This window comes from Staurois parvus, unplaced genomic scaffold, assembly GCF_062004578.1.
Source record: "Staurois parvus isolate SC_StPar_1 unplaced genomic scaffold, SC_StPar_1.0 ptg002461l, whole genome shotgun sequence".
In the NCBI taxonomy this organism is placed as follows: domain Eukaryota; kingdom Metazoa; phylum Chordata; class Amphibia; order Anura; family Ranidae; genus Staurois; species Staurois parvus.
In genome coordinates, this window is record NW_028320257.1 from 115,270 (window position 1) to 135,966 (window position 20,697).

At 40.3% G+C, this 20,697-nt stretch overlaps 1 protein-coding gene across 1 annotated transcript in view; it reads left to right on the top strand.

Moving 5' to 3' along the window:
- The window catches only part of LOC149430767 (vomeronasal type-2 receptor 26-like), a 51,162-nt gene extending 34,709 nt beyond the window's left edge, over positions 1–16,453 (top strand). The window contains exon 3 of the mRNA XM_089666003.1: positions 15,089–16,453. Within this exon, the coding sequence (XP_089522129.1) occupies positions 15,089–15,981 (893 nt within the window). The 3' untranslated portion in view covers positions 15,982–16,453. The remainder of the gene's footprint in view (positions 1–15,088) is intronic.
- Positions 16,454–20,697: the final 4,244 nt, after the last annotated feature.

Below are 20,697 nucleotides of genomic sequence, written 5' to 3' on the forward strand. Positions count from 1 at the left end.
ATCCAGAGGAAGCTATGCTTTTCAGAAGCTAATTGATGAGCTAATTGAGAAGCTAATTGATGAGCTAATTGATGAGCATCTGTCTGAGTACCTATGACTGAATACATCTTTAATAACAATGGAATGCAACTACGGTTACGATTACATATTGCTACTGATCACATCTTATCTACTATCTACTTTATGTCATATGTACGTTACAAAGACCCCTTGCCAGGTGACCTTAATGACTCCCTCTACCAGACTCCTTTCCCACCCTTGGAAACAAAAGAAATGTTAATGAGCAACTCACACCTAAGCAAATCTCAACACATACTGCTGTATCTGCTTCTACTCTCTGTATCTCTCTGACACAGTATGAAATAGTTAATAATTTACCGCTTTTCAGTGCATTCTGGGGATTTTGGAGGTTCTCCTGTGCTTATCTTTAAAAAACGCTTCTAAACGCAAATGCACATAAACGCATTATGCAAACGCAGCTAAAAAAACATTTTTTAACCTATGTTTTCCAGCAGTCAGTTTCCATCGTTCAGAAACATCCCGTGTGCATGGAGCCTAAGTCTTCGGATCTTACCATCACCTGCCTCTCTGTCTGGCATAAAGCCCACTCGGTCATAATAAATAACATTATTAAGATAAGAAATCAGATGGGTAGTTAAGATTATAGTGAATAGTTTTGGACCAAGCTTGAGCAGAGAAATAGGCCTTTAGTTGGTACATCAAGTGGGATCCTTCCTTTCTTTGGTGATCACTGAGACATGGGCTGTTAACAGGAGCGGATTGACAACTCATGGGGCCCCCAGGCAATAGAGAATCATGGGGCCCCTATGTCCTTGCCCACACTCAAAGCACACCCAAAAAAGCCTATAAAAGGTATCAGGGGCATTTCATGGGGCCCCCTACTGACCCCGGGCCCTCGGGCAGTGCCCAAGTGCTCGAATGGTCAGTCCGCCCCTGGCTGTTAATGTTTCTGGGTGTACAGTGTGTTTTTGAGATAGGGTATTGAGCAGGTCTTTTCCTGAAAGCACTTTTACTAGGCCAGGGAGAAGCCATCTGAGTCCGTGGCTTTGCCAGTTTTGATGAACTGGGAAAAATCCAGAGAATATATTGGTTTTGCAAGGCTATAGATTGTTTCCAGAAGGCATTCTGGAGCTCCAACCATAATCCAGAATCCTCTCTCTGAGTATATGACCAAGCACATATATTTGGTATGGGCTGGGGTGAAACGTATAAGGAAGAAAAATACTCCCCAAATGCTTACGCTATCTCAGATGGCATGAACAGGTGGGTTACACTAGTGGCGTACTATCGGTAGATATGTTTTGGATTTCCGCTGTCTAAGCACAGCAGCAAGAGATTGACTACATTGGTTTCCATATTTGTAGAAATTATGTCTGCATTTAACAAGAGAGGCTTTAGTGTTATCTAGAACTCAAATATACCTAAAGGATATGTTCACCTTTTGTAGCAAGTTACATCCCACATGGAAGAAAAATATATTTTAAACATATTTTAAAAATATTCTTCCCAAATATATTGCCATATATTTGAAATACTATATATATGTATTGAATATATTGGGGTGACTGTGGATATACTTAGACCGAGGAGTGGCTGTGGCCGTGATAAACTTGGACAGTGGGGGGGCTGTGGACGTGGCATACTTGGACAGAGGGGTGGTGGTTGATGTGGTATACTTGGACAGAGGGGTGGCGGTGGATGTGCCATACTTGGACAGAGAGGTGGCGGTGGACGTGGTATACTTGGACAGAGAGGTGGGGGTGGATGTGGCATTCTTGGACAGAGAGGTGGGGGTGGATGTGGTATACTTGGACAGAGGAGTGGCGGTGGATGTGGCATACTTGGACAGAGAGGTGGGGGTGGATGTGGTATACTTGGACAGAGGGGTGGCGGTGGATGTGGTATACTTGGACAGAGGAGTGGCGGTGGATGTGGCATACTTGGACAGAGAGGTGGGGGTGGATGTGGTATACTTGGACAGAGGAGTGGCGGTGGATGTGGCATACTTGGACAGAGAGGTGGGGGTGGATGTGGTATACTTGGACAGAGGGGTGGTGGTGGATGTGGCATACTTGGACAGAGGGGTGGCGGTGGATGTGGCATACTTGGACAGAGGGGTGGCGGTGGATGTGGTATATTTGGACAGAGGGGTGGCGGTAGATGTGGTATACTTGGACATGGGGGGCGGCGGATGTGGTATACTTGGACAGAGGGGTGGCGGTGGACGTGGTAAACCTGGACAGAGGGGGGGCTGTGGACGTGCCATACTTGGACAGAGGGGTGGCGGTGGACATGGTATACTTGGACAGAGGGGTGGCGGTGGACATGGTATACTTGGACAGAGGGGTGGTGGTGGATGTGGTATACTTGGACAGAGGGAGGGCTGTGAACGTGCCATACTTGGACAGAGGGTTGGCGGTGGACGTGGTATACTTGGACAGAGGGGTGACGGTGGACGTGGTATACTTGGATTTTGCAAAAGCATTTGGCACAGTTCCCCACACACGGCTAATGTGTAAGGTAAAGTCTACGGGCTGGAAAAATCCAAATATAAATGGTTAGAAAACTGGCTAAAAGATCGTATTCAAGGAGTAGTGGTTAATGATTCATACTCTGAATGGTCTAGGGGTGTCAGTGGGGTACCCCAAGGTTCAGTGTTATTAGTGGGGTACCCCAAGGTTTAGTGTCGTTAGTGGTGTACCCCAAGATTCAGTGTTGGGACCCTTACTTTGTAATCTATATATATACAATATGGGGTTGGGGAGTTCAATCTTTGCAGATGACACCAAGCTGTGCCATGGAATAACGTCCTTACAGAATGTCTCCAACTTACAAGCCGACCTCAATGCTCTGTGTAATTATGCAACTATGTGGCAAATGAGGTTCAATGTTGAGAAATGTAAGGTTCTGCACTTGGGGGCTAAGAATATTCATGCATCATACATACTAGGGGGGGTACAACTGGGGGGATCAATGGTGGAGAAGGATCTAGGGGTTCTGGTAGATCACAAGCTTAATAATGGCAGCAATGCCAAGCTGCAGGTTCTAAAGCGAGCAAAATCCTCTCTTGTACTAGGAAAGGTATAGACTCCAGAGAGAGATATCACCCCCCCCCCCCTTCCCGCCGGTACAAATCATTAGTAAGATTTCATCAGGAATATGCAATTCAATTTTGGGCACCAATTCACAAAAAAAATTGGGGAACTGAAGAAAGTACAGAGAAGGGCAACTATATGAGGTATGGAGGAGATCAGCTATGAGGAGAGATTAGAGGAACTGAATTTATTCTCTACCGAGAATAGGACATTAAGGGGGGATATGATCTCCATGTATAATACATAAGGGGGGATATGATCTCCATGTATAATACATAAGGGGGGATATGATCTCCATGTATAATACATAAGGTGGATATGATCTCCATGTATAATACATAAGGGGGATATGATCTCCATGTATAATACATAAGGGGGATATGATCTCCATGTATAATACATAAGGGGGGATATGATCTCCATGTATAATACATAAGGGGGATATGATCTCCATGTATAATACATAAGGGGGGATATGTCTCCATGTATAATACATAAGGGGGGGATATGATCTCCATGTATAATACATAAGGGGGGATATGATCACCATGTATAATACATAAGGGGGATATGATCTCCATGTATAATACATAAGGGGGATATGATCTCCATGTATAATACATAAGGGGGGATATGATCACCATGTATAATACATAAGGGGGATATGATCACCATGTATAATACATAAGGGGGATATGATCTCCATGTATAATACATAAGGGGGGATATCATCTCCATGTATAATACATAAGGGGGGATATCATCTCCATGTATAATACATAAGGGGGGATATGATCTCCATGTATAATACATAAGGGGGGATATGATCTCCATGTATAATACATAAGGGGGGATATGATCTCCATGTATAATACATAAGGGGGGATATGATCTCCATGTATAATACATAAGGGGGATATGATCTCCATGTATAATACATAAGGGGGGATATGATCTCCATGTATAAATACATAAGGGGGGATATGTTCTCCATGTATAAATACATAAGGGGGGATATGATCTCCATGTATAATACATAAGGGGGGATATGATCTCCATGTATAATACATAAGGGGGGATATGATCTCCATGTATAATACATAAGGGGGGATATGATCTCCATGTATAATACATAAGGGGGGATATGATCTCCATGTATAATACATAAGGGGAATATGATCTCCATGTATAATACATAAGTGGGGATATGATCACCATGTATAATACATAAGTGGGGATATGATCACCATGTATGATACATAAGGGGGATATGATCTCCATGTATAATACATGGGGGGGGGGGATATGATCTCCATGCATAATACATAAGGGGGGGATATGATCTCCATGTATAATACATAAGGGGGGATATGATCACCATGTATAATACATAAGGGGGATATGATCTCCATGTATAATACATAAGGGGGATATGATCTCCATGTATAATACATAAGGGGGGATATGATCACCATGTATAATACATAAGGGGGATATGATCACCATGTATAATACATAAGGGGGATATGATCTCCATGTATAATACATAAGGGGGGATATGATCACCATGTATAATACATAAGGGGGATATGATCTCCATGTATAATACATAAGGGGGGATATCATCTCCATGTATAATACATAAGGGGGGATATCATCTCCATGTATAATACATAAGGGGGGATATGATCTCCATGTATAATACATAAGGGGGGGATATGATCTCCATGTATAATACATAAGGGGGGATATGATCTCCATGTATAATACATAAGGGGGGATATGATCTCCATGTATAATAAATAAGGGGGATATGATCTCCATGTATAATACATAAGGGGGGATATGATCTCCATGTATAAATACATAAGGGGGGATATGTTCTCCATGTATAAATACATAAGGGGGGATATGATCTCCATGTATAATACATAAGGGGGGATATGATCTCCATGTATAATACATAAGGGGGATATGATCTCCATGCATAATACATAAGGGGGGATATGATCTCCATGTATAATACATAAGGGGGGATATGATCTCCATGTATAAATACATAAGGGGGGATATGTTCTCCATGTATAAATACATAAGGGGGGATATGATCTCCATGTATAATACATAAGGGGGGATATGATCTCCATGTATAATACATAAGGGGGGATATGATCTCCATGTATAATACATAAGGGGGGATATGATCTCCATGTATAATACATAAGGGGGGATATGATCTCCATGTATAATACATAAGGGGGGGATATGATCTCCATGTATAATACATAAGGGGGGATATGATCTCCATGTATAATACATAAGGGGGGATATGATCTCCATGTATAATACATAAGGGGGGATATGATCTCCATGTATAATACATAAGGGGAATATGATCTCCATGTATAATACATAAGTGGGGATATGATCACCATGTATAATACATAAGGGGGATATGATCTCCATGTATAATACATGGGGGGGGGGGATATGATCTCCATGCATAATACATAAGGGGGGATATGATCTCCATGTATAACACATAAGTGGGGATATGATCACCATGTATAATACATAAGGGGGGATATGATCCCCATGTATAATACATAAGGGGGGATATGATCTCCATGTATAATACATAAGGGGGGATATGATCTCCATGTATAATACATAAGGGGGGATATGATAACCATGTATAAATACATAAGGGGGGGATATGATCTCCATGTATATTATATAAGGGGGATATGATAACCATGTATAAATACAAAAGGGGGGGATGTGATCTCCATGTATAATACATAAGGGGGGGGGGAATATGATCTCCATGTATAATACATAAGGGGGATATGATCTCCATGTATAATACATAAGGGGGGATATGATCACCATGTATAATACATAAGGGGGGATATGATCTCCATGTATAATATATAAGGGGGATATGATCACCATGTATAATACATAAGGGGGGATATGATCACCATGTATAATACATAAGGGGGGATATGATCACCATGTATAATACATAAGGGGGGATATGATCTCCATGTATAATATATAAGGGGGATATGATCACCATGTATAATACATAAGGGGGATATGATCACCATGTATAATACATAAGGGGGATATGATCTCCATGTATAATACATAAGGGGGGATATGATCTCCATGTATAATACATAAGGGGGATATGATCTCCATGTATAATACATAAGGGGGGATATGTCTCCATGTATAATACATAAGGGGGGGATATGATCTCCATGTATAATACATAAGGGGGGATATGATCACCATGTATAATACATAAGGGGGATATGATCTCCATGTATAATACATAAGGGGGATATGATCTCCATGTATAATACATAAGGGGGGATATGATCACCATGTATAATACATAAGGGGGATATGATCACCATGTATAATACATAAGGGGGATATGATCTCCATGTATAATACATAAGGGGGGATATCATCTCCATGTATAATACATAAGGGGGGATATCATCTCCATGTATAATACATAAGGGGGGATATGATCTCCATGTATAATACATAAGGGGGGATATGATCTCCATGTATAATACATAAGGGGGGATATGATCTCCATGTATAATACATAAGGGGGGATATGATCTCCATGTATAATACATAAGGGGGATATGATCTCCATGTATAATACATAAGGGGGGATATGATCTCCATGTATAAATACATAAGGGGGGATATGTTCTCCATGTATAAATACATAAGGGGGGATATGATCTCCATGTATAATACATAAGGGGGGATATGATCTCCATGTATAATACATAAGGGGGGATATGATCTCCATGTATAATACATAAGGGGGGATATGATCTCCATGTATAATACATAAGGGGGGATATGATCTCCATGTATAATACATAAGGGGAATATGATCTCCATGTATAATACATAAATGGGGATATGATCACCATGTATAATACATAAGTGGGGATATGATCACCATGTATGATACATAAGGGGGATATGATCTCCATGTATAATACATGGGGGGGGGGGATATGATCTCCATGCATAATACATAAGGGGGGGATATGATCTCCATGTATAATACATAAGGGGGGATATGATCACCATGTATAATACATAAGGGGGATATGATCTCCATGTATAATACATAAGGGGGATATGATCTCCATGTATAATACATAAGGGGGGATATGATCACCATGTATAATACATAAGGGGGATATGATCACCATGTATAATACATAAGGGGGATATGATCTCCATGTATAATACATAAGGGGGGATATGATCACCATGTATAATACATAAGGGGGATATGATCTCCATGTATAATACATAAGGGGGGATATCATCTCCATGTATAATACATAAGGGGGGATATCATCTCCATGTATAATACATAAGGGGGGATATGATCTCCATGTATAATACATAAGGGGGGGATATGATCTCCATGTATAATACATAAGGGGGGATATGATCTCCATGTATAATACATAAGGGGGGATATGATCTCCATGTATAATAAATAAGGGGGATATGATCTCCATGTATAATACATAAGGGGGGATATGATCTCCATGTATAAATACATAAGGGGGGATATGTTCTCCATGTATAAATACATAAGGGGGGATATGATCTCCATGTATAATACATAAGGGGGGATATGATCTCCATGTATAATACATAAGGGGGATATGATCTCCATGCATAATACATAAGGGGGGATATGATCTCCATGTATAATACATAAGGGGGGATATGATCTCCATGTATAAATACATAAGGGGGGATATGTTCTCCATGTATAAATACATAAGGGGGGATATGATCTCCATGTATAATACATAAGGGGGGATATGATCTCCATGTATAATACATAAGGGGGGATATGATCTCCATGTATAATACATAAGGGGGGATATGATCTCCATGTATAATACATAAGGGGGGATATGATCTCCATGTATAATACATAAGGGGGGGATATGATCTCCATGTATAATACATAAGGGGGGATATGATCTCCATGTATAATACATAAGGGGGGATATGATCTCCATGTATAATACATAAGGGGGGATATGATCTCCATGTATAATACATAAGGGGAATATGATCTCCATGTATAATACATAAGTGGGGATATGATCACCATGTATAATACATAAGTGGGGATATGATCACCATGTATAATACATAAGGGGGATATGATCTCCATGTATAATACATGGGGGGGGGGGATATGATCTCCATGCATAATACATAAGGGGGGATATGATCTCCATGTATAACACATAAGTGGGGATATGATCACCATGTATAATACATAAGGGGGGATATGATCCCCATGTATAATACATAAGGGGGGATATGATCTCCATGTATAATACATAAGGGGGGATATGATCTCCATGTATAACACATAAGTGGGGATATGATCACCATGTATAATACATAAGGGGGGATATGATCCCCATGTATAAATACATAAGGGGGGGATATGATCTCCATGTATATTATATAAGGGGGATATGATAACCATGTATAAATACAAAAGGGGGGGATGTGATCTCCATGTATAATACATAAGGGGGGGGGAATATGATCTCCATGTATAATACATAAGGGGGATATGATCTCCATGTATAATACATAAGGGGGGATATGATCACCATGTATAATACATAAGGGGGGATATGATCTCCATGTATAATATATAAGGGGGATATGATCACCATGTATAATACATAAGGGGGGATATGATCACCATGTATAATACATAAGGGGGGATATGATCACCATGTATAATACATAAGGGGGGATATGATCTCCATGTATAATATATAAGGGGGATATGATCACCATGTATAATACATAAGGGGGATATGATCACCATGTATAATACATAAGGGGGGATATGATCACCATGTATAATACATAAGGGGGGATATGATCACCATGTATAATACATAAGGGGGATATGATCTCCATGTATAATACATAAGGGGGGATATGATCTCCATGTATAATACATAAGGGGGATATGATCTCCATGTATAATACATAAGGGGGGTATGATCTCCATGTATAATACATAAGGGGGGATATGATCTCCATGTATAATACATAAGGGGGGATATGATCTCCATGTATAATACATAAGGGGGATATGATCACCATGTATAATACATAAGGGGGGATATGATCTCCATGTATAATACATAAGGGGGATATGATCTCCATGTATTATACATAAGGGGGGATATGATCTCCATGTATAAATACATAAGGGGGGATATGATCTCCATGTATAAATACATAAGGGGGGATATGATCTCCATGTATAATACATAAGGGGGGATATGATCGCCATGTGTAATACATAAGGGGGGATATGATCTCCATGTATAATACATAAGGGGGGATATGGTCTCCATGTACAATACATAAGGGGGATATGATCTCCATGTATAATACATAAGGGGGGACATGATCACCATGTATAATACATAAGGGGGGATATGATCTCCATGTATAATACATAAAGGGAGGTATGATCTCCATGTATAATACATAAGGGGGGATATGATCTCCATGTATAATTCAAAAGGGGGGGATATGATCTCCATGTATAATACATAAGGGGGGATATGATCTCCATGTATAATATATAAGGGGGGATATGATCTCCATGTATAATATATAAGGGGGATATGATCTCCATTTATAATACATAAGGGGGATATGATCTCCATGTATAATACATAAGGGGGATATGATCTCCATGTATAATACATAAGGGGGGGATATGATCTCCATGTATAATACATAAGGGGGGGGGATATGATCTCCATGTATAATACATAAGGGGGGATATGATCGCCATGTATAATACATAAGGGGGGATATGATCTCCATGTATAATACATAAGGGGGGACATGATCACCATGTATAATACATAAGGGGGATATGATCTCCATGTATAATACTTAAGGGGGGATATGATCTCCATGTATAATACATAAGGGGGGGGTATGATCTCCATGTATAATACATAAGGGGGGATATGATCTCCATGTATAATACATAAGGGGGGATATGATCTCCATGTATAATACATAAGGGGGATATGATCACCATGTAAAATACATAAGGGGGATATGATCTCCATGTATAATACATAAGGGGGGGATATGATCTCCATGTATAATACATAAGGGGTGGTATGATCTCCATGTATAATACATAAGGGGGGATATGATCTCCATGTATAATACATAAGGGGGATATGATCACCATGTATAATACATAAGGGGGGATATGATCACCATGTATAATACATAAGGGGGATATGATCTCCATGTATAATACATAAGGGGGGGATATGATCTCTATAAATAATACATAAGGGGGGATATGATCTCCATGTATAATACATAAGGGGGGATATGATCTCCATATATAATACATAAGGGGGGATATGATCTCCATGTATAATACATAAGGGGGGGGATATGATCTCCATGTATAATACATAAGAGGGGATATGATCTCCATGTATAATACATAAGGGGGATATGATCTCCATGTATAATACATAAGGGGGGATATGATCTCCATGTATAATACATAAGGGGGGATATGATCTCCATGTATAATACATAAGGGGGGATATGATCTCCATGTATAATACATAAGTGGGGGATATGAAATCCATGTATAATACATAAGGGGGGATATGATCTCCATGTATAATACATAAGGAGGGATATGATCTCCATGTATAATACATAAGGGGGATATGATCTCCATGTATAATACATAAGGGGGAATATGATCTCCATGTATAATACATAAGGGGGGATATGATCTCCATGTATAATACATAAGGGGGGATATGATCTCCATGTATAATACATAAGGGGGGATATGATCTCCATGTATAATACATCAGTGGTTCATATAGTGAACTCGGTGTAGTTATTCCCCTTGAGGTCATCACAGAGGACAAGGGGGCGCTCTTTACGTCTGGAGGAAAAGAAATGTAATCTCCAAACACGGAAAGGTTTCTTCACAGTAAGAGCTGTGAGAATGTGGAATACACTCCCTCAAGAGTTGGTTGTGGCCAGCTCAGTGGATTATGATCACCATGTATAATACATAAGGGGGATATGATCTCCATGTATAATACATAAGGGGGGGGGTATGATCTCCATGTATAATACATAAGGGGGGATATGATCTCCATGTATAATACATAAGGGGGATATGATCTCCATGTATAATACATAAGGGGGATATGATCACCATGTATAATACATAAGGGGGGGATATGATCACCATGTATAATACATAAGGGGGATATGATCTCCATGTATAATACATAAGGGGGGAATATGATCTCCATATATAATACATAAGGGGGGATATGATCTCCATGTATAATACATAAGGGGGGATATGATCTCCATATATAATACATAAGGGGGGATATGATCTCCATGTATAATACATAAGGGGGGGATATGATCTCCATGTATAATACATAAGAGGGGATATGATCTCCATGTATAATACATAAGGGGGATATGATCTCCATGTATAATACATAAGGGGGGATATGATCTCCACGTATAATACATAAGGGGGATATGATCTCCATGTATAATACATAAGGGGGGATATGATCTCCATGTATAATACATAAGGGGGATATGATCTCCATGTATAATACATAAGGGGGGGATATGATCTCCATGTATAATACATAAGGGGGGGATATGATCTCCATATATAATACATAAGGGGGGATATGATCTCCATGTATAATACATAAGGGGGGATATGATCGCCATGTATAATACATAAGGGGGGATATGATCTCCATGTATAATACATAAGGGGGGATATGATCTCCATGTATAATACATAAGGGGGGATATGATCTCCATGTATAATACATAAGGGGGGATATGATCTCCATGTATAATACATAAGGGGGGGATATGATCTCCATGTATAATACATAAGGGGGGATATGATCTCCATGTATAATACATAAGGGGGGGATATGATCTCCATGTATAATACAAAAGGGGGGATATGATCTCCATGTATAATACATAAGGGGGGATATGATCTCCATGTATAATACATAAGGGGGATATGATCTCCATGTATAATACATAAGGGGGGGATATGATCTCCATGTATAATACATAAGGGGGGGATATGATCTCCATGTATAAATACATCAGTGGTTCATATAGTGAACTCGGTGTAGTTATTCCCCCTGAGGTCATCACAGAGGACAAGGGGGCGCTCTTTACGTCTGGAGGAAAAGAAATGTAATCTCCAAACACGGAAAGGTTTCTTCACAGTAAGAGCTGTGAGAATGTGGAATAGACTCCCTCAAGAGTTGGTTGTGGCCAGCTCAGTGGATTGCTGTAGGAAAGTCCTGGATTCTTTCTTGGATACACAGAATATAACTGGATATAAAATTTATAGGGAAAGTTGATCCAGGGAATATCCGATTGCCTCTCGGGAGATCAGGAAGGATTTTTTTCATCTGCAGGAGCAAATTGGATTGTGCTTTGCTGGGTTTTTATAAGTAAATAAAGGAATGCGCTAACTAGTGAATAAACACTTCTAAGGTTAAAAAGCATTGGAGAGGGACTGATATGATTGAGATCTCCAAAAGGGAAACATTCTGGATATATAAACTGAATTCCTTAATATCTACTAAGTACTATATTTATTTAGGGTGGCGAGTTTACGATGTTTCTGTATATATATCTCAACTATATAGATGTTTTTTACATTGTTTAGTTTGAGATATATATGTTTGTCATTATTATTTAATTATTATCGATTTATTATAGTTTACAGGTATATATGAATTATGGTTTACAAATATATATGAATTGTGATAAATTAATGTTTAACATCTATGAATATTTTGTCATTATTATTCATGTAATTATCGATTATTATAATTTATGGGTACATACGAACTGCGATTAATTGTTATCTATGATCTATGTATATCCCCTATTGGTTTGGTATTGCTTGCCTTATTATTTAATTTTAATTATTCACGAATGGTATATGTGTAGCTTTATTATATTGGATGTAGCTGCAGAGATCGATTGCGTCACCATAATGTCGTTTACCGATTGGCTGCAGTCAGTCTGCAATGCAGATTGAGTGAGGAATATATAGTGAGAATAGACGTCTGTCACCCATTCCGCCCCGTGAGGATGTCGGATGACGAAACGCGTAGGGCGGGGCTTGGTGGATGTGACATCAGGACGCTCTTCGAGACTGTCGGCTGTGGCATCGCGGTGAGCGAGGCTCATCCCTGCTTTCTCGAAGCTGTCAATGCTGGTGTCGGCTGGACACCCTATTTGTGAGTGCATACCCGATGTTTTAAATAAAGCATACTTGTTTTAAACACACTGCACCATTATATTCTTTTTGATTCCCCGAGCATTACCTTTGATTATGGAGACATGATGACTACCTGCTGCTAAGGCTGTTCCATATTGTGCTGATTGACTACTTGCAGTATATTGCTCCCTGCTTCGGATACTTCTGCAGATCATCGCTCCCAGAGCAAATGCTATTTTGTTGATTTATAATTTGATCAGCATATAGCTCTGGTGAGTTTATCCATTTCATTCGGTGGTGGATTTTTTGCACTTTGTTTTTCTGTTTTGATTTATACAAGATTGCAGAATCAATTATCACTTGTGATGGTGGATGGACTTATAATCACGCACAATATGTTAAATTTTTATCATTTATCATTTTAATTTAATATTTTTTGGTGTTTGTTCACTATTTAGCGCATTCCTTTATTTACTTATATTACTCACCTTTCTTTGGTTAGGAGTGCTGCTCTTTTTCTATGTAGATTGTTGGCGCTGTTTCTATTGACATTTTATATTTGCTGTTTTTTTGCCTTCCTCTGGATCTATTGTGGGTGTAGGATTATAAGTTTTTGTTTTTTGGTTGAACTGGATGGACTTTTGTCTTTTTTCTGCCAGACTATATGACTCCAATTACACATTAATCACTTCCATCAGCTCTATCCCTACAGTTATAACCTTTTGTACCACTTGCCAGACCCTATTAGATTGTAAGCTCTTATGAGCCAGGCCCTCTTAATACACTTGGCACTATATAAATCCTGTATAATAATAACAGGACAGCTCTGAATTTCTGATATAATCAACAGGTATTTTTTTTTATTTGCATTCATTATTAAAACAAAATGTTTATAATGGTATATTTAACAGTCCAAACGGTAGGAAAAATATATTTTCAGGGTTTTCAGACAATTTAAATTGAAACTCCCCATTATCACTTTTTGCCTATTTATTGTGCATATCTTGTTTTTTTTTTCATGTTTTTTTTTTTCACCACGTGCTATTGTGCATAACTTGCAGTCTCTACACATAGGAGTTCAACTGTGTGATATCTATCTATCTATCTATCTATCTATCTATTATCTATCTATCTATCTATCTATCTATCTATCTATCTATCTATCTATCATCTATCTATCTATCTATCTATCTATCTATCTATCTATCTATTATCTATCTATCTATCTATCTATCTATCTATCTATCTATCTATCTATTATCTATCTATCTATTATCTATTATCTATCTATCTATCTATCTATCTATCTATCTATCTATTATCTATCTATCTATCTATCTATCTATCTATCTATCTATCTATCTATCTATTTATCTATCTATCTATCATCTATCTATCTATCTATCTATCTATCTATCAATTGATCTATCTAACTCCCATAATTCTCTGATGGAAATCCCATTCCTAGCTGGGAGACAACACAAGACAATTCATTTTCTCAGGAGCTCTGACCCCGATGCTCATTGTGTTTGTATTGTTCTTCCTGCAGACAGTGAAAACTGCATGAAATGTCCTGATGAAGAATGGCCAAATGAGAAGAAGGATCGGTGTGTTCCAAGAGTGGTGGAATTTCTCTCCTACACTGGTGACACCATTGTTGCAGTATTTTCAGCCGTCTCCATCCTCTGTTGTCTTCTGACTGGTTTAATATTGGGGATATTTATATATTACCAGGACACCCCCATTGTTAAAGCTAATAACCGGAACCTGAGCTATCTTCTCCTGGCCTCCATCATGCTGAGCTTCCTCTGTGTCTTCTTGTTCCTCGGCCATCCAGTAGATGTAACCTGCATGTTGCGTGTCACCTCTTTTGGTGTCATCTTCTCAGTTGCCGTCTCTTCTCTACTTGCCAAAAGTATCATGGTGTGTATTGCTTTTAAAGCCACCAAACCTGGAAGTCCCTGGAGGAAATGGATGGGAGCCAAACTGTCCAATTTTATCATTTGTGTCTTCGCAATGGTTCAAGTCATAATCTGTGTCACTTGGTTGTCTATTTCTCCCCCCTTCCAGGATCGAGACATTCACTCTTATCAGGGGAAGATCATCATTCAGTGTAATGAGGGTTCAGTTATCGGCTTCTACTCTGTCCTGGGATATATGGGGCTTCTGGCAGCTGTGAGCTTCATTATAGCTTTTATAGCCAGGACATTACCGGACAGTTTTAATGAGGCCAAGTACATCACCTTCAGCATGCTGGTGTTCTGCAGTGTCTGGATTGCCATGATCCCGGCCTATCTGAGCACCAGAGGGAAATACATGGTGGCTGTGCAGGTTTTTGCTATAATGGCCTCAAGTTCTGGACTTCTTGGCTGTATATTCTTCCCAAAATGTTACATAATTCTGTTCAGACCTGACCTGAATACAAAGACAGTTATCCGCTAATATGTGAGGAGCAACACTGGGTTACCTGTAGTTATAGCATTATCTCTATTATTATTTATTTTAGTATTGTACTAGTGTTTGGGAATTTAAATATTTAATACTTACCTCTCCAGTAGTGGGACGCCACTAGTATCAGACACTTTGGGTTTGTTGGAATCCTTGTCCCCTGCTGGGTGTAGTGGTTCCTCCCATCAGCCGTTACATCCCTACAGAACAATGTAGTCTCTTATTGAGGAGGAACCACAGTGACCAGAGGGGGACAAAGTATCAAAAACATCCTAAAGCGTCAGATACCAGAGACACCCATCACTCAAGAGAGGGAAGATTTCTGTCATCACCTTCCATAAAGGTGAATATTAAACACGTTCTCTTAGAAGATGATTGTGATGTCATTTGTCAGTGTCACATTCATTATATTTATCATTGTATGTAGATGTATCCGACTATATCAATAAATTCATAAAGCAGTAAAGGTGTACAGAAGAATGAAGTCATACAAATTACAGGAACATAAATGACATGAAGAAAAACAGTAATGCAAACAGCAGGTCACATAGAATTAGTAGACTGAACGGAAGTTTACAGCCAGTAGTAATGGTGGAGAACAAATGTCTTCATCTTGGGGATGTAAGAGGGAAGGAAAAGGGAGTATAGAGAGGGAAGTTAAAGTGGAGCTCCACCCAAAAGGGGAAGTTCCGCTTTAAATATTTGTCACCTGCTCCCCATTAAGGATTGACACCTTTGGGGAGTGGGGGGGCGGGTACCCGAATTTGACATGCACCCACTCCCACTTCCGTTGCAATCACCTGGGCTATCGGAAGTGGAAGTTTTCCTCCCTCCCTGTAGTCTTCTGGGACACGTGACAGGTCCTAGAAGACTACGGGGCCATTCACAAAGCGCAGCACTTCTCATGCATGCGCAGTGGGCACCCGGCTGTGAAGCCGCAAGCTGTCACAGCCAGGTGCCCACACTGAAGATGCCGGCGCCGGGGAGAGAAGATGGCCGGTGAAATCAGTGGTGGTGGTGAGGACACCGCTGTACCGAGGGACAGGTAAGTGGCTGTATTTTAACCACCTCCCATCCGGCCATTGTATATAAATGGCTGGACAGGAGCAGTGCAGGGGCAGGTGGCCGTTTATAAACGGCCTCCCCTCACCCTGCTAGTGCGCGCTCCCTGGGAGCATGCAGCACCGCAATCCGGAGCCCGCTGTGTCCTCCAGACACAATGGAACACCGATCGTCGGATGGGACCTCTGTGCGGGGGCCCGATCATGTGATCACTGAATGGCCAATCAGTGATTACATGCAGAGTAGTAAGCAAGATGTCACTTGTGACATCATTGCTTACTACGTGTGAAATCTGTGAATGATCACCAAGATCACATGATACAGGGCTATTCACAACAGCCTTGTACCATGTGACAAGCTGTGACCAATCACAGTTCACTCAGTAGTTCTCAATGGCTGCAAGAATGCAGCCAGAGAGAAGGAGAAATGATTGCTTTTACAGCCTTTATGGGTGTAAAAGCAATCAGTGTAAAAAAAAAAAAAATCTTCATCACCCCCCACAAGTAGTACAGTGTCACCATGGTGATCCTGTACTGCTAGGGTGACCGTATGTAAAAAAAAAAAAAAAACCTAAATAATATAAAAAAAATTAAAAAAAAGTTTAAAAATTATATTTTTTGGTTATAAACTAATTTGAGTTATATTTTTTTTTTCACTAAAAGATAACGGAATAAATTTTGGCCAAGATTTGCTGAAAATTTTTTTCAAAATTTTTGCACTTTTTCATTTACATAACAAAAAAATACTGGAAGGGGGCTGTAAGTGTCCGGACTGGAAGAGGGTGAAAGTGTCCGGACTGGAAGGGGGGGAAAGTGTCCGGACTGGAAGGAGGGGAAAGTGTCCGGACTGGAAGGGGGGTGAAAGTGTCCGGACTGGAAGGGAGGGGGAAAGTGTCCGGACTGGAAGGGGGGGGAAGTGTTCGGACTGGAAGGGGGGGAAAGTGTCTGGACTGGAAGGGGGTGAAAGTGTCCAGACTGGAAGGGGGGGAAAGTGTCTGGACTGGAAGGGGGTAAAAGTGTCCGGACTGGAAGGGGGGGAAAGTGTCCGGACTGGAAGGGGGGTGAAAGTGTCCAGACTGGAAGGGTGGGAAAGTGTCTGGACTGGAAGGGGGGGAAAGTGTCTGGACTGGAAGGGGGGGAAAGTGTCCGGACTGAAAGGGGGTAAAAGTGTCCGGACTGGAAGGGGGGGAAAGTGTCCGGACTGGAAGGGGGTAAAAGTGTCCGGACTGGAAGGGGGGGAAAGTGTCCGGACTGGAAGGGGGGTGAAAGTGTCCGGACTGGAAGGGGGTGAAAGTGTCCGGACTGGAAGGGGGAGAAAGTGTCCAGACTGGAAGGGGGGGAAAGTGTCCGGACTGGAAGGGGGTAAAAGTGTCCGGACTGGAAGGGGGGAAAGTGTCCGGACTGGAAGGGGGGGAAAGTGTCCGGACTGGAAGGGGGTGAAAGTGTCCAGACTGGAAGGGGGTGAAAGTGTCTGGACTGGAAGGGGGGGGAAGTGTCCGGACTGGAAGGGGGGGAAGTGTTCGGATTGGAAGGGGGGGAAAGTGTCCGGACTGGAAGGGGGTGAAAGTGTCCGGACTGGAAGGGGGTGAAAGTGTCCGGACTGGAAGATGGGTGAAAGTGTCCGGACTGGAAGGGGGGGAAAGTGTCCGGACTGGAAGGGGGGTGAAAGTGTCAATAGGGTGACAATATGTAAAAAAAAAACAAATAATAATATAAAAAAAATTTTAAAAAGTTTAAAAATTATAATTTTTGGTTATAAACTAATGTGGGTTATTTTTTTTTTTACTAAAAAGGTAACAGAATAAATTTTGGCCAAGATTTATGATGAAATATTATTTATTTGCAAAATTTTATATGAAAAACACTTTTTTTCAAAATTTTTGGACTTTTTCATTTACATAGCAAAAAAAATAAAAATCCCAGTGGTGAATAAATGCCACCAAAATAAAGCTTTATCTGTCTCAAAAGAAAATGCAAAAAAATTCATATGGGTAGAGTGTTGCATGACCGCCCAATTGTTATTCAAAGTGTGACAGTGCTGAAAGCTGAAAATTGGCCTGGACTGGAAGGGGGTGAAAGTGTCCAGACTGGAAGGGGGTGAAAGTGTCCGGACTGGAAGGGGGTGAAAGTGTCCGGACTGAAAGGGGGTGAAAGTGTCCGGACTGGAAGGGGGGAAAGTGTCCGGACTGGAAGGGGGGGAATGTGTCCGGACTGGAAGGGAGTAAAAGTGTCCGGACTGGAAGGGGGTAAAAGTGTCCGGACTGGAAGGGGGGGAAAGTGTCCGGACAGGAAGGGGGTAAAAGTGTCCGGACTGGAAGGGGTTAAAGGGGAACCTGCCCATTCTGACCTTTTATAATTTAAAGGTTTTTGTAGCTGCTCACTTTTTTTTTTCCAGGTGGAACTCCACTTTACGGTTAAGGCAGGGTAGAAGGAGGAGAAATATTGGAGGAGGGTAATTAAACACGGGAGTGGACTAACAATACAAGCAAATATTTCCAGTCAGCAATACAAGGCAATGTAAGTACATGTCATCAATCTTATAAAGTACAATGTGCATTATTTAGCCATATGGACCAAATTAGAATGAATTTTTTGTGCTAATAATTTTTTTTTTAATTCTGGTATTTTTTCCGTTTCACATCGGTAGTTTAAATCTCTAACAGTGTTGACTATAGTGGGTTGTGAAAGGGAATTCCATATTCTAACAATGTTGAGTTCAGCTACACAAAGTAGGTAGAGAACCACAAATTTAACATTAGGGGGTATTTTTTCGGTACCTAAATGCAGTATTCCAAGGAAAGTGTCAGGTAAAATCTAAGTTATAAAGTTAGTCTAGCTGAAAAAAGTCCATCCAGTTCAACCATAGAAAAAAAAAATTATAATCCTACACCCACAGTTGATCCAGAGGAAGGCAAAAAAAACCCCAGTGCCCTATAATATTAGAGGCTAGGAAGTAGATAGCATTCCAGTAAGGGTGCCATAAAATATGGGGAAAAATCCCATTTCTCCACATAGTCACCAGCACCTAGGGGACCATGTCAGGTATAATCTAGGTAACTTGAAGAAGGGTAGGATACCAATGATGGAGTGTTTTTTGGTCAAGTTCCCGGAGACTGAAACAGTAGAGCTTATATATAGTGGAGAGTGCGGCTTTCCAGCTCGCCTTGGTGAGGACTTTATCTATGTTCCCCTCGCACACATTCCCGGAAGTACGGCTCATCAATGGTGGGTTCTGTAGCAACTACCAGCTGGGACTGGAAACATCCTAGGCAAACGTACATATTCATACAAAATGATAGAAAAATGCTGCGATATAGGTGGATCACCCTATAGAACTACTCTCTGACTCCTCAGTCAATATAGATGTGGGTTAATGCCGAAAAATTAGAGCATACAAAAAATAGACAGCCCTGAAGAAGGGCTGTAAAGTAACGGTTTAAAATGAACCCAAGCAGAGTAGTTAATGGTACAAAAATGACTTTATTATAAATCTTGCATAAAAAATGTGAAACCTTGCAAGGTGAAAAATACACATCACAATTATAAAAACTTGAGCAATCCGGATTGCAAAGGCCTAATGTCACAAGTTAGCCTGCAGCTTCTTGTTTGTGTTCTGACCTCCTTGCTGCAGTGCTGTTCCTGATCCCTT